The sequence below is a fragment of the Pipra filicauda genome, unplaced genomic scaffold, assembly GCF_003945595.2.
Source record: "Pipra filicauda isolate LSUMZ 115617 unplaced genomic scaffold, ASM394559v2 scaffold306_size1276767_pilon, whole genome shotgun sequence".
Lineage (NCBI taxonomy): Eukaryota > Metazoa > Chordata > Aves > Passeriformes > Pipridae > Pipra > Pipra filicauda.
Window position 1 is genome coordinate 742,014 of NW_024104428.1, and position 21,130 is coordinate 763,143.

The 21,130-nt window shown below is 46.5% G+C and overlaps 2 protein-coding genes across 2 annotated transcripts; both read left to right on the forward strand.

The window, feature by feature from the left end:
• Positions 1-68: 68 nt before the first annotated feature.
• Positions 69-13,598, forward strand: POGLUT1 (protein O-glucosyltransferase 1). Its single transcript, XM_027719134.2, has 11 exons — positions 69-149; positions 323-413; positions 2,845-2,988; positions 3,442-3,577; positions 4,713-4,834; positions 6,366-6,425; positions 7,430-7,529; positions 8,319-8,377; positions 10,463-10,630; positions 11,123-11,179; positions 11,812-13,598. Exons 1-11 carry the CDS (start codon positions 71-73, stop codon positions 11,966-11,968), a joined length of 1,173 nt encoding a protein of 390 aa, XP_027574935.2. The 5' UTR covers positions 69-70; the 3' UTR covers positions 11,969-13,598.
• A 431-nt stretch (positions 13,599-14,029) lies between these two features.
• TIMMDC1 (translocase of inner mitochondrial membrane domain containing 1) lies at positions 14,030-20,237 on the forward strand. Its single transcript, XM_027719137.2, has 7 exons — positions 14,030-14,142; positions 14,247-14,412; positions 15,465-15,553; positions 17,303-17,370; positions 18,234-18,312; positions 19,686-19,796; positions 20,104-20,237. The coding sequence occupies exons 1-7, from the start codon at positions 14,048-14,050 to the stop codon at positions 20,177-20,179; spliced, it is 684 nt and encodes a 227-aa protein (XP_027574938.1). The 5' UTR covers positions 14,030-14,047; the 3' UTR covers positions 20,180-20,237.
• Positions 20,238-21,130: the final 893 nt, after the last annotated feature.

Genomic DNA, 21,130 nt, shown 5'->3' on the forward strand with positions numbered 1-21,130 from the left:
GCGGGCGGAGGCGCCGCCGCCATGTTGGGCCGGGCGGCCCCGCCTGCGCGGGGCGGCGGCGGCGGCGGCCATGGGAGCGGGGCGGGCGGCGCTGGCGCTGTGGGCGATGGCGGCCGCCCTGTGCCGGCCGGGACCCGCCTGGGCGGCAGGTGAGCGGCGTGAGGGGGCACCGGGCATGGGCGACGGGCGGGCGGCACCCCCGGGCCGGACCCCGGGCCGAAAGGGATGCCCGACCCACTGTGCCTCCTCCCCCCCCCCCCCCCCCCGCGATCTCCCTTATTCTGGATCGAATCCTTTGGCTTTTCTTCCCTGCGTGTTTTAGATGCCAAGTGGAGAGCGATAAATGGCCAAATTAAGAGAGCTGTGGAAGCCTATGAGCCGTGTGTAAAGGAGAATTGCAGCTGCCACCAAAGGTGAGAGACCGGTTTGCTTTTGACCGCGCAGGGCTCTGGACGCAGCGGACTAGCGAGGGAGTATTTGAGCTTTGAGAGGTGTCTTCTGCAGCTTATGGAACCACCTGCAAGCCGGTCCTCGTTATCCTCTACAACTCAGCACACACTATGTTGGCATTTCATATACGACCACGCAATAAACCATACATATTTGTCTTAACAATCCACTTCTGCCTTCTCCCACATGTTGCTAACAAATCTTTCTCATGGGGCTTTTCAAAAGTGGAAGAAATCAAGTGTGTGCAAAATATTCTAAGTAGCTCGATTAGCAAAGGTTGTTACAGAGCACAGATTGATGTGCTGCGATGGTGTGCTGTACTTTTTAGCTCTTTCTGTGGAGTTTAGGTCACTGCTTGTGATTATTGGAGGATACTTATCTACCTGACTCTCACATGACCAAAGTGTGATCCAAGAGGAGCTTGTTCAAGAACGTGCAAACCCTGTTTGGTCATCACTGTCATATGGGCAGAGATTGTAGGACTGAGGGGTTTTGATAACTTTAACCAGCATTTTTGTTTAAAGGAGGAAAGGGAATTTAAGAAAGAGCCACTATATTCTTCTGCCTTTAGGACTAGGGTTTCAGAAGCCCAGATGCCCAACTTCAAGCCTCCTATTTAAAAGTATCAGATGCGCTCACTGATTTTGGGGGTGAGATTGAGTGCTATCTTGGCTTTTAAAGTCAGATGAGTAATATTGAGCATCTGTTTGTACACTCTGTTTGGAGTTTTTGATCTTCATTGCTCTTGAAATATGGATGAAGGAAAGTCTCTTCTAGTCTTCCAGTCTCTCTAGCCCTCCAGTCTTTTCCCTAAGTTCCAATTCAGACACAGCCTAAAGACATCTCCTAATCTTTAAACATACACTCCACCCTCCCCTGCCCACCTTTGGGCAAAACACCTTCCCAAGTGGTTACAACCTCCAAATCTGCTTCAGAACATGATAGTCAATAGTAACATGAAGTTAGGATTACTGTGGGTCTTGAAACATAGTTTTCACTAAAGCAGTAATTCATTTAGGGCTTGTTCAGGAGCACTGCTAGTGATTGGTATTACAGAGGAATCCAGGAAGATAATACAGCTCTGGGACACTTAAGAAACTCAACTCACTTTGATAGCTAATTTAATAGCTGATTTGGAGAGGTATGTAAATATGCAGCAGAATGCTGAAAACCAGTACTTTTACCCATGTAGCATATTTTACTTATGTCCAGTCTTCTGTCACTCAGTGGCCAAGGAAAGTCCAAACTTGTTCATTGCTACCTTTTGGTTGTGACTTTTAGGTTACATTGACTTGGATGTGCCATGACACTGCAGCTCTTTTCCTGTTCTCAAGCTCATTCCATTTGCATCCCTGCCAGACTTCTCATGCTGTGGTCAGACCATCTGCACAATGGCAATTCCTGATGTGGTTTTGCTGTTCTTTACCCAATTACGGAGTAACTGAATTCTGGAGGTCAGAGGGGACCCCTTGAGATCATCAAGTCCAACCCCACTGCTCAGGCAAGGTTGCCAGGACTGTGCCCAGTCAGGTTTTGAATATCTCAGTATCAATATCTCAAAGAACCTCCACAGCCTCTCTGGGCAACCTGTACGAATGTTTGACCACCTTCACAATGGGATCACCCTGACAGTGTTGTCTTAAACTGAAACATTGATGCATTGTCTACAGAAAAGCAGGGAGGATGTATCCATGGCTGTTACAATCTGACAGCGTTCATTACACGCTCCAAGCAGTTAGACCTGAGGACCTTTAGACCCAATTTATATAAATTGCATCCTCCAGTTTATATAAATTGCATCCTCCTTCTGTGTTTTCTTACGTTCATTAGGTTTTGTTTCCATCCTGTGTTGCTGGAGCTCACTGGTGATGTGCAGAAGCCACAGAATATGTGCTGCATAGGGCTGTCCTCCTGGGCCAGCTTTCACTGCACCCTGTGTGATGGTGTTTCTTGCAACTAGACTGTTACCTTCTTTTTTTAATGTCTACATAGCATGACATTGTTTGAGGAGTTTGGTCTTGGTGTGGCCTTATCATTTGTGGAAGGCCAGAGCACGAGGTTTGCAGCTCAAAGGTGAAATGAGCTGAAGGCTTTTACCCAAAACTTGCCAGGGTGTGTCAGGTCCTTCTGTGGGAGAGTAACTAGAGTTTACCTGTGCTGGGCTTCCTGTTCAGGCAAACAGCACATAAGTAGTCAAAGTGTGAAGCTTGGACCCTTGAGTATCTAAGGAACTTCCAAGTGACATAAATTAAATTCTGTTATGCCACATGTAGCAGAGCTCCTGGAAGCTACATGGAGCTTGTTCTAGCTAGAAGTCTGTTCTGCATACCCCAATAATCTAATGCACAGCATCCTCCCTGTAGCACATAATAATTGCTGATGGTTTTGTTTCAGTGTCTGGAAGCAGGACCTGGCTCCTTTTCGAGGTGGCATTTCTAAGGAGACAATGTCAGATGTGGTGAGCCGGAAGCTCGGGACGCACTACCAGGTCATTAAAAACAAACTGTACCGTGAGCAGGACTGCATGTTCCCTGCAAGGTAAGAGCTGTGCAGAAGGTCTCATCTCCCTGGCTGGGGCAGAGGAGTCTTTCCAACTCTCCCAAGCTGACAGTCATTGAGCACAATGGTATTTCGGAGGTCTGAATTCCTCATCAGAGCAGGGTCCTAGAAAATAACCTATAATGTAAATTAATATAAATAACCTTAAATGTAGCAGTAGGAAAGTGTCACTGTTGCACTTCAGTGTACAAAGGGTTGGTTGGCTGTGGGATCAAGCTGCAGATCAGGCCAGGTGTAACAGGATGGGTTGCCTCATTGGTGTCCGTACTGCACTGGGACTTAGAGGCTGCTGTAGGCAGTTCCCAGCCTGCATCGTGGAATGCCTTAGGCTCATCTTCTTTTCTGCTCCTGTGCAGAGAGAAAGGCCCTGCAAGAGACTGCAGGATTCTGCCACCTTCTTACAGTTCTTTGCCACGTGTCATTTCTCCACAGATGCAGTGGAGTTGAGCACTTCATCCTGGGGATCATCAGCCGCCTCCCTGACATGGAAATGGTGATCAATGTGCGAGACTACCCCCAGGCTCCCAAGTGGATGAAACCCATTATCCCAGTCTTCTCCTTCAGTAAGGTGCTCACACCTTTAAAAGCTGAGCATTTCTGAGACATGCATGTCCTCCTTTCTCTTGGGAATGTATTTTTGAAGATGGTTCCCCACAGGTTTTCTGTGTGTGAAAATTGCTTGCTCTTTTTTGCCCTTTGTTTCCTTTCACTTCTAGTTTTCTGGCAAACAAACTTGGCAGATCAATTCAATAGATCAGTGTTTCCCCTCACTAGCTCCTCTTCCAGGTCAGAAAGAGTACCTCTGCTGCACTGGAATGATGCACAGCTGGATGGGATTTGTGCCAGCATTGCTGTCATTTGCTACAATACTTGTGTTAAAATCATAGCCATAGTTTATAGGCATTATTAAGGATTTTTGATCATGTCTGCTCTCATACAGGCAATCTCATTTAATGTGACTATTTTAGTCCTCTGTTTTGTTACCACAGATAAGTGTTTCTTACTTTCTTTTCTGTAATATTGCCATCTCCTGGGAACCCTTTTCGTTTATATTCTCCCAAGCCTCTTCTTCCTGTGCATGGACAAACCCTACCATGGCCTTTGTCATGGGCACTAACCTCCTAACTACCTTGGCAGCCTTAGACTCTCTACAGTGTCTCCAGGTGGCAGATAGATGGATAATTGTGTAGGAAGTTTATTACTAGTGCAAGGAAGTTGCCTATAGTCTGGTTTCATGGAAGGGTTTAGTCTTACTTAAGTGCTGGTCTTCCCTCTGATACTATATGGGGATTTAAGCAACCAAACAGGAGCGAGGAACTGAAATTCTTACATGACCTGGATATTTGTTACAGTGAACTGTTAAGTGATCTCTAGGAAGGCTGGAATGAAGTGTTGGAAACCTAAATGTCAAAAGTGTCTATAAGAGCCTTGATCTCTGAGGAGATGATGATGCCTCTTGACTTACTATCAGTAGGAAAACATTTGTAGCTACACAAAGTCTTCAGAAAGGTGAGTGGAGCTCAGGTGATTCTGTAACCCCAGCAACACTCTGGTAACTGCAGAGCTCTCGTGGCTGCTTGTGGAAGTGGAACAGGGAGAAAGCCAGCAGAGCTCCCAGAAGGAACCTTTGTTACTGGTGGGCTCAGTCAGTAAACCCAAGTAGATATTGCTCTCATTCTTGCATTATTCTGCTTTTTCTTAAGACATCTGAATACAATGATATCATGTATCCTGCCTGGACATTTTGGGAAGGAGGACCAGCTGTTTGGCCAATTTACCCAACAGGTTTAGGGCGCTGGGACCTCATGAGAGAGGACCTTAGAAGGTATGTTTTGGAAATGGTTACATGTGGGGGGATGTTTCACAGAAGACAAACTCGCAGTAAAAGCCACCTAGCACTGGGCAGCATCGAGCCAGTGTTGACATCTAAGACCACGGGTCTGTTGGCCTGTGATCTGCCCTGCTGCCTCACATTAACTACCTCCAGCCTAACTGCTCTATGAGAATTCTCCATGGAAACCTTGGATGATGTAACTGGAAGCTATAATTAGCTACTCTGTTTGCAACCCTTTAGTAAGGAATGCAGAGGACAAACTCTGCACATCCCTCATGCTGTCAGGGCCAGATTACTATCGGGTGTGGTGAGAGAGGGTTTGTCAATAAAGCAGCAGTTATCTTTTGCCTGCAGAAATCTCCCCTGACATACAGGAATATTTTCCTTTCTTTTCAACTACTTCTCTAGGAGTTATGGGTTTTTCACTGCAGGGGTGATCCAGGATGCTTGTATAAGCTTCTGGAAGGCTAAAAGAAAGCCTTCTTTAGACCTGCTTTTACTCGAGTATTATTGTGCAGTCGAGAAATCTGGAATCATTCCCAAGAATCAAGAGTCACTACTGGGCTGAGAGTAAGATAGAAAACGTTTCTGACTGGGAGTCTTCCTTTTGGCAGGATCTTTGGCCATTAGCAGAGTTAGGGGCTGTTTCCCATGGAGAGTGACAAACTAAGGGTGCAACAGTGAGTGAACACAGAAACACAATAAGAAAAAACACTTCAATATAAATCACTTGCCATCAGAATGCAAGGATGAATATGTCACTCTTCAAAGTCTGAAGATCTATGGGACTAATCATGTCTGAAGCTTTATGTGATGCAATATAATGGAGGTGTTTTCAGTTGTGTTATAAGGAGATGCAAAGCTTGACCTGCGCAGATAAATCAGTTTGGGGATCAGGACCTCCATGTCCCGCCAGGTGCAGCAGAAAAGTATGGCAGACAGTTCCCCTGAGGCAGGGAGGTGACTGCAGTGACAGAAATAAAACATGTGAACAGCTATTTTGAAGGACTTGCTTAGGTTTAGAATGAAAGTGATTTGGAAAAACAATGAACTCCTGTGTTTTAAGTGTGACACACTAGGTGGGCTTTTTGTTTGTTGATGGATAGTTTTGGTTTCTAATGGGAAATGACTGATTGGGAGCTCTCTAGTCATTTTTCACTATCTGTATTCAGTGAAACACAGTAAAATAAAGTGTAATAAAACACAGTACAAAAAGTGGATTAAAATCTTAGGTAAATTTTAATACCCTTCAGGGTTTGGTGGGGGGGGTTGTGTGTAATTCATTGTTTTGACTGAAAGGTGTTCTGAAAAGTAGCCTATATCATGTTGCCTTAAACACAATATTCACAGGAAAACATGTTTCATTGGACCTGGCTGAGAGGTTTTTTTCTGCTATAATGAAGAAAGTGATTTCCATCAAAAATGAAGAATAGAAAAAGACCTCGTGCTGTGAAAGCTGATGAGAGTGCTCTTTCATGGTTATATTAAATCATTTATTGCCGTGTATAAAAAATGTTTTCAGATCTGCAGAGAAATGGCCCTGGAAGAAAAAAATCTCTAAAGGATATTTCCGAGGATCCAGGTGAGCGTATTTTCCTGCAACAGATGACTCTACCAATATAGGCTGTGACAGCTCTCTGTATGCAGAAATTTCTGTCTCCAAGACCTAATCCCTAATTAAGTGTAACTCAGACTGTGTTTTTCAAAAGTAAGGAAAGTGAGACATGTTGTACAGCAGCATTACGCCATTAGCGATTCTCCATAAGAATTGCCATTTGCAACTAGTTTATTATAATCACCTAATATCGGGAACAGAAGTTGTGATGGATTTGCTACATTATTTCTTAATGAGTAAAACTATCACCCCAGGAACCCGCTTGTTTTGTTCTCTGAAGAGAACTGCAGGTGCTTGATACAAATTTAAAGACTTGATATTGATGTTCATGCTTCCTGCCAGTGTGAATACTTTGTTTGCTCTGCAAGTGCTGGACAGTGAATGAAAAGTTTTCTGGCCTTAAGTTACCGGACTGGTGGGGGATAAGAGTAGATTACTTTTGCCCTCCCTCCAGTGACAGTTTGAAACAGTGTTAAACCCCATACTTTGTTTCTTCGCCATCCCCAACAGGGAAGGATTTGATACCTTGCCAGGTAGGCTCAGGAGATGATGAGGAGTGTGTCTCAGGGATGTCATAACCTTGTTCGTCAGCGGTGTTTGGAAGTCGTGTCAGAGGGGTCAGTGCTGAAGATGCTGAGCATCCCTTAGCTCTCTCTGGCTAAGTTAAAGCACTTGGCACCCATCAGATTAAAGCCTGAAGGAAGCAGCATCTCTGCTGCTTTGTCCTGGGAATTGTTTAAATAATACTATTAAATATTTAGTAAGTGAAATAAAGAAATATATACCCGTAACTCATTCTCTTCTGCTGTTATACCCTTGGACAGAAATGCACTGTACAGTAGGCACTTAATGATATTTTGGGGGCTCATGGGAAGGTCAGCCTCATAAAGAAGCAGGGCCTTGAGCCCTGTAGTTTGTTAGCTGTGTTGAGTCATGTGGATTGGCAATTACTGATGGCATTTCTTTTTCAGAACGAGTCCTGAGAGAGATCCCCTCATCCTGCTGTCCCGAGAAAACCCTGAACTTGTTGACGCTGAATACACTAAAAACCAGGCTTGGAAATCTGAAAAGGTGTGTGGGTGTTGTCTGTCTTCTGAGTGTGAAGACCAGGAGGGGTCGCATTGCAAGATGGCTTTGATGATTCAGAAACATCTTGTTGGAGAGTTGTGGGTGATCCTCTAGAGCGGGGGAGGCTTGTAGTTCCCTTGATGGCTGCACCTCTCTGACAGATGAAAGGAAGGAGTCTCCAGAGCCTGGCAGGCCAAACACTTTTCTTCCTTCTACGCTTTTTGTTCAAGGAAACCAGCACACATAAAAAAATGAATCTGTGCCAATCCCCTCCTCTCCCACAACAACAAAATTGGCCAACTCATCCCCTTCTATCTCTGAGCTGCCTCTGTGGTGTTGTCAGTCTTTTTAAACCTTTTTCTGTCTTCTCCATTTCTTGATTCTGTTGTGGATAACTTTCTGATAACTGTTGCTGATAACTTTTTAGTTTCATACTTAGCCTACAGTCCAGCTCTCTCCAGACAGTCTTGGCTAATCCGGTTACACTTGGCTTCACACAGTCCATTGTCCCAAGCTGTTTTCCACTCTGTAGCTGCCAACAAAACATTATCATTTAATGTGTTTGTGCTGGCATTCGCATACAGGCAATGTGTAATTTACTGAACTTTTTTTTTTCTTGTTTGAAGGGCTGGGAATTCTTTATAATCCTTCTAAAAGCCCACCAGAGAAGGTTTTCTCAGAAGTGGGAATGGAGGGTTTTGACACGTCACCTTTGTTTCTAACTGAGAAGGAAAACAAATGAAATCACCATTGGAAGCTTACTGATTTTTTTTTAATTCTCTTTATTTCAAGGACACCTTAGGAAGGCCTCCTGCAAAGGAAATTCCGCTGGTTGATCACTGCAAATACAAGTAAGAGTTTTTTTATTAGTCCAACTCTTTAAGGGCTGTTGGGTTATTTCTTTCCTTGCATGGTGTAGGGTCTCACTTTATTTCAAGGTCTAATTCCAGCAACCAGCTCCATGCAGATACAAAAGCTTGTGAACAGATACAAGACAGTTGAAAATTCATGAGCTTAGCATGGCCTCTTTCAGTGTCAACTTTCTTCCATCAGGTCAGGAGAAATAAAGTGTTTTGAGAAAGTAAAGGTCTAAGGTCAATAATAAACATATAGATATTTTTTCTTCTAGTTGAAAAGGCTTTCTATCAATTTTTCTTAATATACCTGTACCAAGTGATGTATTCAAAATTATTTTTCAGTGCTACAGTGACAGCATTACTGTCTTCAAAGACGTAAGGAACTATGGAATTATGTCTTCATATGCATACTGGGGCTAGTGCTGCCACTGCATGTATATAATGAGAGAGAGAACCTAAACTCTGATTGAGCAGATACAGTATTGATTCATACTTTGTATGGTGTTTGTGAGAATATGGTTTTGATTTACAAAGGTTTTTATTCTTTAACTACTTTAGTGAGGGGTTTTTGGTGTAATATCCTTGCAGGTTTCCATGTAAAATATAAACCCTTAGTGTGTATGCACTTGTGTGTCTGATGTTTTGCTTTTTCTTTTGCTAGCTGTGATTCTGCCAGCTAGAATCTGCTGATACAAGAGCTCAGTCACTTGGCTGGATCTGTGTTTTTGTGCAAATGTGATTGACTTGTCTCATTTTGTATTTCACTAGACCGTTGCCCAGATTTCTCCCTTCTGTTACACATGCAGTGCCCAACTCTGATGCTCCTCAGGCTGAGACATTCTCACACTCTTTTGTTGTAGACCAGAGTCTGGTAGGGTCAGCATGAACTTCTGTCTGCTTCCTTCAGTGTAGGTGCCATAGCAGGCTGGCTGAGAGCAGCACTCAGTGGCTTGGCCGAGGTCACAGGTTCCTGTCACAGGAGCTGTGTCTGGAATTGGACAGAGGCATTTCCACCCTTCCAGACCACTGCTCTTGTTATATATCTACATGTATTTGTAGAGTTCCTAGTACTACAAGCTCCTTGTCACTGCCTTGAGCTCCTAGGTAATACAAAGGATGCAGAGTAATTTCAGATTTACTGCTTGTCATTTACTGCCGAACTGAGTTTAGCTGTAATTCCCATTTTGCCCAAAATATATATATAATATATAATCTCCATCTCACCCAAAATAGCTTCATTAAAGGAAGAGCTCTCTTCCCCCAGCCCAAAATGTTTGACTTCAAAGATTAGTTATGTGCACTGAGCAGTTTTACCCGTAGGAAAAACAGCTTTCTATATAATTGGAGAAATGTGGGTTTGAAAAAGAAAACAAGTAAGCAAACAAACATCCCTCTGAGATACAGTTTGCTGAGAGAAATACCCCTCTGCCACAGTCAAGCCCACTTTACTAACTTGGCAGAAAATACTGAAAACAAAATTGTGGATTCTTTATTATCTGCAGAGTCCATCTGTTGTGTGCTAGCCTATTTAACCTCCTAGGGTTGCATTCCCAAGTTAATATGGAACAATTACACTCAGATTAAAGCAGAATCCCAGAGAAAAAAATAACCTGAGATAGATGTGGCAAAGCAGAACAATGAACAGAAAAGCTCACTGCAAGGCAAGAGAGAATTGGGAAAAATTTCCTTGTGGTAACAGAGTCTCTGGAGCATAGAGTCATGGGATCAGCATCCACCTTGTGACCTTCTGTGCCTTGTTGGCAGCTCTCCATGAGGCCTCCTTCGGTTTGTTGCAGGCAGCTGCCTTTATCAGAGGTGAAGCCTCACTCCTTGATTTTCTCCCTCAGTTTTGACAGACAGCAGAAACTCACACAGCATATCCTTCATTTCAGCTCACCTTTCCTGTGAGGAGCTTCAAATAAATGCCTTCCCTTTGCTTCAGCAACCAGTGTGAGGGAGGCGCCCCAGCTCCTGCCTGTGAGGGAAGGTTCACTGCTACTCACAGACTGCTGTCTTTGTGCATTTCCTCACAAAATTCCAGGTGTAATCAGGTCCCTCTCTTTGCTTGTCTTTTTAAAGGTACCTGTTCAACTTCCGGGGAGTGGCGGCCAGCTTCCGCTTGAAACACCTTTTCTTGTGCGGTTCACTCGTCTTTCACGTTGGGGAAGAGTGGCTGGAGTTCTTCTATCCCCAGCTGAAGCCTTGGGTCCACTACATCCCGGTGCGACCAGACCTCTCTGACGTCAGGTGTGACACATCAGAGGGCATTTCCTGCCACAGGAAGGCGTTTGGGACGGTGGTTCTGTTTGTGGTAGGCTAAGAAGTGCCTCCACCCCGAGGCGTCGGGCAGACTGCTCTTGGAGGTCATGCTCTTATCTCTTCATCACTGCCCCCAGAGAATCCTTTGCTCATGTTACTTGGGGGGTGCAGTTTCACGGGAGTGTGTAAGGCTGTCACTCTCACTGAAATCAGCAGCCACGCAGGTGGGCCCTGCAGCAGAGGTGAGGGGGAAGAGGAACTTATCAGTGGGCCAAAAATAAGTTAGCTCCCAGATTTCAGCATGCTCTCCAGAACTGATGTGGAACAGTCGAGCAGGGCAAGTCTCTTCTCTTTTCTGAGGTGAGCAGCACCCTCACTCAGCTGTAGAGTCTTAACCTCGTCCTCTCCAACAGTTAAGCTACAGGACAATGTTTCCACAGAGCCAGTTGTTTCATAGCTTTTTCTTTGTCTTCGTTTTAGAGAGCTGTTGCAGTTTGTAAAGGAAAATGATGCCGTAGCACAAGAAATTTCAGAGAGGTAAGTTGTATGTCCTTCCTGGCTATCAGGCAGTCTTCTTCCAAAGCATTTTCTTACACGGCTTTTGAAGGGGTTGCCTATCAAAGACAACGTTACTATTAGTAGGGTGCAGCATAACTGATCTTCTGCAATAACAGCAGGAGGGCTGGAGCACTTGTAACAGGCAGGTGGAACCAAAGAACAAAATTCCATGCTTAGGGTCTTTGGTTCAGATGTGACCCGTGTCAGGAATCTCACGGAAAGCTGTCAGAGGTTGGGAGCTTTTGCCTCAGTATGAGGTGAGCTGACTCCCTGGAGCTGTGTCTGCACTGTAAGCATTATCTACCCAGGCTGGCAGGGACTGGCTTCTGAAGCAGCATGAATCAGTGCTGCTCAGGCTGCATCTGATAAGTGAAATCTGATATTTATTATCCCAGACAACAAATACCATCTTGAGGATAACAAAAGCACTGCAACCGTCAGAGCTGTGAGCGAGAATGAAAATCATGGAATTAAAATAGACAGTACAGAGCAGTTCATGTTGTTTCTCATTTGAAACACAGAAGAGTGAAAGTTGATATACATCCAAACCAAAACCAATGACTCTTGTAGGAACTGGAAAACAGTCCTGACTGTGCCTTGTGTGTCTCTAGGGGACGCCAGTTCATCACAGAGCACTTGCAGATGGAGGATGTCTCTTGCTACTGGGAGCATCTGCTGTCTGAATATTCCCAGGCCTTGACTTACAAAGTGAAAAGGAGGAAGAACTACAACCAGATCACTCCTGAATGGCTGAAAACAGAACTATAGAGACTTCTCTGGTTTTCTCTTCAGCTCAAACTGATTGCTGTGGAAATCTGAAGATCAGTTTTAACTTCTTTCTTGCCCTCTCAGACTTCTCTTTTACACTAGAACTACAGAGAAGAGCGGTAGGATGACTTTGACATTGCTCCCAGGCAGTGGGACCTGGTTATACTGTCACCATAAGCATGTTAAGTAGAATGTTGGGTTATGGCTTTTGGATGGGGGGGTCAGTCATGGCTGGAGGAGGGGTTGTTAGCATTTAGGACTTAGTTACTACCTGTCTTAGAATGAGCCTAAATCTCATTCAGTTGATGAGAAGCCTCGCTGCTCTTTTACTGCCCTTTTTACCAAGTCCTCTGAGAGAAGCAGGTACTGGGATTTGCAGGTAACCTTTTTGGATAGTTTAGAGCTTACGTGTGTGTTGGGTTTTAGAGGTTGATGGTAAGGCTTTGCCATGCCATTGAAAGGACAAATGATCCTTGCAGAGTTAAACTACGTACCTTATGGGGGAGCAGCAGGTGATGGTGATGTGGCCCCAGCACTCAGGATGAGTAGCAGGCAGTGACGTGGTTGGCAGCTGAGATAGGGATGGTTGGTCCTCTGACAGCTGAGCTGGATGCCTGGAGGGCCCTGCAGAACTGAACCTCTGTTAATTAGCTCTCACCAGCTGGCTGGCCAGACATCCTGGGACCCTTAGGAGCCCAGAGAAAGTACTGGGAGAGGTAGATTCAGTGCTTCTTTCTTCCAGAAGTTCAGAGTCTACTCTGATCCCCTTCTGTAATTTTTCTAGGCTTATATTGGGCTTTTTTTTTAACTTTGGTTGGTTTTTTTTTTTTTTTTTGAGGTTGGTAACACATGTGCTCACTTCCATACTCATTTTTCTTCCCCACAGCTGTTCCACTGCTTTTCTCATCTCCTTCAGCCTGGTTGAGGGAATGTATTCTGTCACACAGTGGCAGCTACTCCTCACACTGCTCAGTTTGAGTTCAGTCACAGGTTGCTTGTGCTCCCTGTGTTTGTGCCCACAACAGGCTGCTCAGCCCAGAGGGAGTGAAATGCTCTGTGTGCCCTGAGGGGAGAGGCCTGGCAGGGAGCAGCATCTTCTCTGGCACTCAGACAGGAGAACAGGGGCTCTGTGGGGTGGCAGGAGGGACACAGCCTCCCGGGGGAGCACCCTTGATTGTAAAGTGGCCTCAAGGCTGAGGGAGCAGCACAGTATAATGGAGAAGAGGGATAGCAACAGCTCAGTCTCCTCTGCAGTCAGGATCAGGGAGGAAGGAAAATACATGGAACAATAACACTGAGTGGACCTGTGCACATGTGCGCTCACAGCACTGCCAAGCCCTGGTACAGGGACATAACTTCCTGGACCTATTGGCCAAGTGCCTGTTGCTGCAGCAGCATCTTGGTTACAGGACCAATGCCTGGATTATCCCAGCCTGCTAAGAAAACAGATTGGGCCATTAAAATAGCCTGGTTTCTGAGGAAAAGAACTGTGAGAGTGGAAAGGGTTTTTCTGGTTTTCTATTTTTAGTCAACAGAGAGACAGCACTCGGGGAAACTGAAACAACTCTGTATGATATTTTTAAACCATTTGTAATGAAGCGCGTTTTGGAATAAAACAAACGAAAACGAAGTTTTGTTGGATGCTCTGGAGAGCCCCTATCTGTACCCCCAGAGACAGTGAAGCGTGTCTCCGTCCTTCCTCTGTCACTTTTAGGGCACCTCTGCCTCCAGCCTCGGCTTGCGGTTGGAGTGGCTGGAAACTTCCCCTTGGCCACCCGCAGGTCCGAGCCGGGGACTTTTGCCAAACTAGCTCTGACCCTCGGCTGCACCTGCGGGGAAGCCGGGACACACACACACACACACACACACACACACACCCCGCGGGTTCTTCAAGAGGGGCGGCGTGGCTCTGTGCTGTTCCCAAACGGGAGGAGCCGAGCCCAGCCAGGCCGAGCCCAGCCAGGCCGAGCCCAGCCAGGCCGAGCCGAGCCGAGCCCAGCCAGGCCGCCTCGGCCCGTGCCGTTCCCCGCCGGGGCGCAGGGGGCGCTGCCGCTGCCGCGCGGTGCCGCCGGTGCGGCCATGGCGGAGGGTCCGGGCGCTCAGCCCGGCTTCGGCCGCCCCGTCCCGCCGCCGCAGACCGGCTGGGAGCGGCTCCGCGAGCTCTGGCAGCGGGAGTGAGCGCCGGGATGGGGCGGGATGGGCCGGGCCGGGCCGGGCTGGGCCGGGGCCGCGGCGCTCCCGCCGTGCCTCCCGCCCCATGCCGGCCCTTCCCTTGCAGCGAGCGGCAGCGGTTCCCGGAGGAGACGGTGAACCTCTTCAAGGCGGCGTTCACGGCGGGCCTGGTGGGCTGGCTGTACGGCGGGCTGCCCGCCTTCGTCAGCGCCCGCAAGGCCTTCATCGAGCGCAGCCACGGGGAGCTGTTCCAGAACCGCGCCGATGCCGTGGTACGGCCCGGGGGAGCCGCGGGGCGCGGGGGGAGCGCTGGGCATCGCCCGCCGCTCCGGGACCCCGGCGAGCCGCGGCCCTGGGGGGGCCCCGGGTGTGGAAGTTGCCCTTGGAGCCCGCGGCTCTCGGTGACACCGGAGCCCGCTGGAGGCCGTGTGGCCTTGTGTTTGTAGGACGCGTGTGTGTGTGTGTGTGTGTGCCCGATTTTGGTACTTTGCGGCAAAAACAGCGAGGTGTTTGCTGTGTCTTAGTGTGTGCAGCCTGCCTGATCAGCTGCTGTAAGTTAGGTCTTCCCTGATACCCAAATTCTGCACAGTTAACTTAGAAGAAAGTGTCCTTAAGTTAACTTAGAAGAAAGTGTCCTTAACTTACAGAAAGAGTTGATAACAAAGTTTCCTGTTCTGTTAAATGGCTGATTAGTATGTCTTGAAGGGCCTTTTTGCTTCTTAATTTTAGTGTGCTGGCAAGAGACTTCACAGCCCTTTTGTCTTAATAATGGGAGTCATTTTAAGACCATTTAAAATTCTTTTACAACAGCACAACAAAGAACATGTGTGACATTTTATAGGTGTGATGTATCTGGATTTTAAAAGTGTTGGTCACCTGGATCAAGAGGGAGAAAACCCCTTTAAAAATCTGCCTGATGTAAAATCTGATTTTTCATCACTCTCAATTAGAGTTTGCCCCTGACATAGCAGCCTGTAAAGTACCAGTGCCTGGCTTCCCTCTGGTGACTCTCTGCACCTGAGCTAAGCTCTAACACCCCAAGCACTGGAATTGAGAATTTATTTACTTTTGCGGTATTAACTGCAACATTTTTAATTTTCGTGAGGCTTCTGTCTATCACATCTTTAAAAAACCCTCTCATTTTCAAACTTTTAAGCGCCAGCATTAAACTGCAGAGCTTGGAGGGTCTGTTAACATTTAATGCAGGTGGTTGTTATTTACTTACTATTGTTTATTGATGGTTATTAATTATTAATACTCTCTGAGCTCATAATAGTGAACTAGTTTCTAGTTTTTGTGTAACCTGTCCTCTCTCTGACCTTAGCAATCTGCACATCGTGCTGGCCTCCGCAGTTTCATCCGCTACGGCTGGCGCTGGAGCTGGAGAGTCGCGACTTTCGCGACGATATTCAAGTAAGTGTTTCCCGGTGGCAGTGGGAGGAGAGCTGGCTTTGTGCTCCTGCATCAGGAGGCAGCACTCACAGCTCTGGTGACTGGTTGAGGCTCCAAGTGTTGTGCTAACGTGAGTCTGATTGATCAGGTGTGAACATGAAGAGGGTTTAACCTTTTAGAATGATCCCAGAATTCAGATCTTCTCACGAACCAACCCAAACCCTAAAAGCCCTGTTCTTGCATCTGATCCATGCTGTTGCTGGCTGGAATACTGTTCTTCCCTTCCTTGACAGCTTCTTTCTGCTTTTGTTTCACCTCTTTTTGTGTGTTTTTCTCTGGGAGAGCGTGATAGTGTGTTGGCACTTTCTGGAAGAGCTTTCTATCCCACATTAATTTTTCTCCTTGTTGCTATGCCTTGTTACTTCTAGTTTGTACACACCAACGTTACTCACAATCTCTGTCATCACTCCTAGTTTGTGTGCACTAATGTTACTCACAATTCTTTGGTTTTGTCCTCAAACTCTTGCAGATGGTTGTCATGTTCTTAAGCAGTCGCTGAAGACCCGTTCTATGTACCTTTTCAGGCCTTCAAATTTTCCCTGCACACACAAAACCCATGCAGAGAGAGTGTTCCACTTCCCCGATTTTCTCCCTTGGATGTTTCAGTGCATTTCTGACAACAGAGCATCAAATTAAGAATGCTCTTCCAAGTAGAGCCCTTTTAAACTAGAAATATCTCTTTCCCTGATGTTCAAAATGGTAAATTTGTGTGTGGTCCTAAGCCTGCTTTGTCTCTATATGCAAGTATGTTCTGTCCCCTTCTGCTTTTGAGACACCAGCAGTGTTGACTGTCGTTATTTGATATTTTTGTCTCCCTAATTTTTTATTCCTTTCTGAATTTCTTCCTCGATCTTTTCTTTTTGTTTGGTATCTGGTTTTAGGTTTAGTTAGCCTTCTCTCCAGGAGCTTTTGGTTTCTGTGGATTTTCCTGGATTTCTTTGGATTTGACACGTAACCTCCACGTCCTCCACCAGGTGTCTCCCCTGCAGTCAGATCCACCACCCCTTTGGAAAAGGCTCCGAAAGGAGCTGCTCGACCTTAATTGTTTCTGTAGAGCCCCAGTTGAAGGTTTTGTCCTGCAGTCGTGCAAATTTTAAGTTTCACAGTTAAAACCCAAGAAAATCAGGCAGGGTCTTACTGACACACGGGTCAGCTCCTGCGGGTAAGGGTCCTACACCAGGACTGGCTGACTGACAGGGCTTTGTCATTGCTCGGTTTCTTTTATCCTTGACTGTATTATGTTTTCCAGTGAGGCACTGGAACAGTGAGGCTGTGGATGTCCCATCCCTGGAGGTGTTTAGGGCAAGGCTGAATGGAGCTCTGAGCAACCTGGTCTATTGGAAGGTGTCCCTGCCCATGGCAGGGGGATGGAACTAAATGATCTCTAAGGTCCCTTCCAACCCAAACCATTCTGTGGTTCTGTACAATGGAAAAAAATCTTTGATAAAAAAAAAAAGAAATAATATCCCAGATCCAGGCTGGGAACTCTGGTATTCCCTGGCCTGTGTCTGTGCAGCTGCTTCAGTAAAGTCACAGAAGTCACGGGCGCTTGTGGCTGGCGCGAGTGCGCTCTGAACGGACGGGCAGCCAGGAGGTTGGAGGCAGCCTGAGGGTTGGCTTAGTGAAATCCAGCTTTATTTCAGGCTGCATTTTGCTGCCTCTCTTTTTCCATGTGCAGCTGCTGACTTCTTCTGTGCCTTTCCTTTGCAGCATGGTGAGCACCGGGCTGTCTGTGTACCGTGATAAAACCACCATCAGTAATTTTGCTGCAGCAGGAGGTAAGAGAGCTGTAACCTTGTGTGCTTTCCTCCTTGTGAGCAAGGGTCTTAGCAGAAAGGAGTAAGCAGGTATCCACATTTCTTGGGTTTGAGTGGATCTCTGCCTTCTGTGCTCCTGGGTTTTGCTTCTTGATCCACTGCCTTCCCATTGTTACTCTGCTCCATTGTTTACCTGCTGTGTGACTTCATTTTTAACAGAGATACTGATGCACTGCTGAGACTAATTTGTGGTTATTAGTTCATCTTCAGAATGCTTGCTGGAGTATTTTGGGTGAAAAATGCTCATGTGAGGTTAAGGCAACACTTGGTGCATAACGTGCTCTCATCACCACCTATTTATTAGGGAAAGCGTTTTTTATTTCCACTCTTGATAGCAGTTCAGTGCCCTGTTTATGAGCTGCCCTTTTCATGCTAAGTTTTGCATGCCTGCTTTTGCCAACAGGGCTCTGGGTAAGTGATCTGCTTGTTCAGTTTTACAGGCTTTATTGCCTTTACAGTTGGATATGTGTTCTACTAATCTTTTCTGCCTTACATGGCAGCTACTATTATTAGCTGCTGTTGAACAGAAAAAAGGGGGGAGGGATCATGCTCCAGCCTAGAGAGAGCTTAGTTTTACTTTCACAGATACTTCTTAGCATTTCTTGGGCAGACTTTCTGAAGCAGGAGGAGCTTTGTAAATGTTTCAGTGCGGAGCTCATGGTGACTGTGTGGTGAGGGTCCCTCCCAGTGGCCATGGCACTTGGTTTCTGCTCTGTTAAAAGTAGATATCAGCTCATGGAGAAGAGAAATGCAGCAAAGCAGCTCCCTACGTGATGGCCGGGGAGGGGAGGCTTCTGGTTTCAGTGGGTTTGTTCTTTTCTTAGGCTTCACAGGAGCCCTTTTCAGAATGCACTTGGGCCTGCAGGGACTGGCAGGCGGCTTCATGTTCGGAACAGCGTTTGGGTGAGTTGTGGCTGCTGCTGCTGGGTGATGGAGACTTAAACCTGCTCTTTAAGAGTGTTTGTGGCTGCACATACCAAGCCTTGAATCATAGGTAGGGCTACTGAAGTTTCCCTTCCTCTCTTGCCTTGAGGGATTTTCTGTGTCTCCCTTGGGACCTCATGATGGTCACTTTTCTTCCAACCTTTAAACTGTTGGGTTTTTTTCTTCTTTGTTTCTTGATTTGTGTTTTGCTGCTTTCTCAGTAGTAAGAACTCAGTGCTCTCAGTAGAGCATCTCACTTGCTGTTATTTGTTTATTAGAGGAGACACTAATTGTTGTTAAATAGTTAACAGTAGTTGTGTGGATGGGTTACAGACATGTCTCATGTCCCCCTTCCTTGGCATGGTCACTGATGAGCCCAATGCTTGCGTGCAGAACCACTGGATATCTGTTTTAAGGAACTCTGTAGTCTGTGGGTAAAGGCAGGAGTGCAAGATGTAGCTTCTGGGCTCCCTTCTCAGCTTCATCAGCAACTGCTCCTGTAGCAGCTCTGAATCCAGACAAGGGGAGTCAGATGTCATGATGACACCTTTTGAAGAGGACTTTACCCAGGGACTACCAGGTAAAGAGTCTGTGTAAAAATAACTTTTTTACAAAATATGGAGCAGCAGCCATTGGGAAACACTGAGGGAGAAGCTGCGTGGCTGGGCTGCACAACCCAAGGCTGTAAGGCGGCACTTCTTCATGTACATCTGGCAGTCATGAGTCTCCCAAAGCTCCCTAGGGCATGGAGGAAATCTATGGTTCTCTCTCAGGGGCTCTGTCCATCAGGACAATGATCTTTAACCGAGGAGAAGTCTGACTTTTCAAGCAGAGCTGGGATTTTTTCTCGAAGTGCCGATTTGTAAATATGCTCAGAAAGGAATCTGGGGACCTGCCTGAACAAGAGAATGAGCTTTATATGTGCTACTTGTCACTGTCAGGATGGTGTCAGCTGTGGCCATGCCTGGAAGCAGCCTAGGGAGCTTTACCAATGAAAACACAAGTACCTCCAGAGCTGGATGGAAGGGTGTCACTGTCTGAATTATGGGTGCAGTGCTCTACAGGAGTTGTTTGGGCACCTTAAATTCTTCCACCCCTTTGCCCTGTCAATGAGTAAATTCAAAATATGTTATCACAGGGGCTCCAGTGAGTCACAGCTGAAGAGAGGCTGTGCTTGGTGGGTCACACTGGAATAGGAGTAGCTTAGTCTGTGGTGCAGTGTGAGTCTTGGGGAATGCGATGCTCCCCTGATGTGATGTCTGGCTCCCCTGTGCTCCTTTTGTCGATGCCAGTGAGTTGTTGCTGTTGTGTGTCTCCTGGGTGACTCGTGACTTCTCTGCTTCCTCCTGTAGGATCCCTGCAGGAGGCCTGTTAATAGCATTGCATGGCTTGGCTGGTGAGACCTTGCAGGAGAAGAGGACTCGTGAGCGCAGGGAGCTGTATGAGCAGAAGCTGGCAGAGTGGTAAGGAGCAGCTCCAAGGGTGGTTCAGACATTTAAAGGCTCCACAACGCTCCTCGGTTCTCCTGCTCTTGGTTGTCAGCGTGTTTCACATACCAGTCTGAGAACTTCTTTCCATCCCTGTTAAAGAGAGGAAGGAGGGGTAGCTGGAGGCTTTGGAGGAAAGAAGACCATGACACTGGTTGTGTGACTTACTCACTGACAGCGTCAGTTCTAGAATAAACTTTTCAGGAGCTGGAATTCTGCAGTCATGCCTTTGTCAGGAGGATACAGGCATAAAATTGCTTTGCACTCTCTCTTCTCTCCTTAGGCAATCCAGGCTGAATGTGACTGAAGTCTTGGGCCAAACGGAAAACAACGCCCAGGGAGGGCTGAAGATGGACTGAGCAAGAGACTTTAGGAGCTACTGAGTCTTCCCCAGATCTCTGTTGTAAGAAGCTACTGTAAGACTGTGCGACTTTGCACACTGGGAAGTGTCATCTGGGTTTGGCAGGGAGTGAGGGCAACTCCAGAGCCTCGTCTAAGGACCCATTTCACTGCTCAAAGTGTCCAAACCACCAGCAATGTAGAAATATTCAAGGTAAAGGGGCCTGTGAATAGTTTATGTGCTAAAGGTACCCCGATTCCAAAAGTTAACTGTGCTCTGGTGCAAGCTGTCTTCAGGCAGCACCTGAAGAACTTACTGACTGTGGTTTCTTCAGGCCTTGGTTCCTACAGTACTTGGGGTATTTTTCAGTCAATGTTGAGGAAGGGTAGAGGAGCTGGGAATGATATGGAAATGCCCTGAAAAAGGCAAGTTTTGGGTTCCTCAGTATAAGTCTGAGCGGGCCACAGGAAAGATGACTTATTTCTGGTGGTGATGGTGGAAAACTTGGCACTGTGGACAGTTTTAACAATAAAAAGGCCTCTAATTTCATTCGAAAGTTGGAAATTGGGGGATGACCTTTTGGGGAAATGTGGTTCAAGACACTCAATAAAGCCATATAGCAGTGGTGATTGTGTCCATAAGCTCTTTATGTCAGTACAGTATGTACTTCATGTTAGTACAGAGAAGTAGAGAGAAGCATCCTTGAGTGATATCCCATGAGAAGAGCTCTAGCTGAGATCCCACCAGTGAGCAATACAGTCTGGTGGCAGTATCAGATGTTCCCTCTATCCAGTAATAAAGGCAATAGCCAGGAGAGTGCCAGGTCTGTCTGTCATTTTGATCCAGAGATCAGCTGTTAGTTGTTATCTGTGGGTAGGGCTGTAGTTAATGTAAAATAGTCTCTACTCAGGAGGGCCATCACTGTTCCCTCAAAGCAGAATGCCAGGATTCTGGTTCCCTTTTTTTGTTG

Excerpts from the sequence above, each read along its gene's own strand:
- TIMMDC1 (XM_027719137.2), top strand. The coding sequence starts at position 14,048 with ATGGCGGAGGGTCCGGGCGCTCAGCCCGGCTTCGGCCGCCCCGTCCCG. Across the intron at positions 14,143-14,246 it reads CGCGAGCTCTGGCAGCGGGA|CGAGCGGCAGCGGTTCCCGG; the intron begins GTGAGCGCCGGG and ends CTTCCCTTGCAG. Across the intron at positions 17,371-18,233 it reads TAATTTTGCTGCAGCAGGAG|GCTTCACAGGAGCCCTTTTC; the intron begins GTAAGAGAGCTG and ends TTCTTTTCTTAG.
- POGLUT1 (XM_027719134.2), top strand. The coding sequence starts at position 71 with ATGGGAGCGGGGCGGGCGGCGCTGGCGCTGTGGGCGATGGCGGCCGCC. Across the intron at positions 10,631-11,122 it reads CCAGACCTCTCTGACGTCAG|AGAGCTGTTGCAGTTTGTAA; the intron begins GTGTGACACATC and ends TCTTCGTTTTAG. Across the intron at positions 11,180-11,811 it reads GCACAAGAAATTTCAGAGAG|GGGACGCCAGTTCATCACAG; the intron begins GTAAGTTGTATG and ends GTGTGTCTCTAG.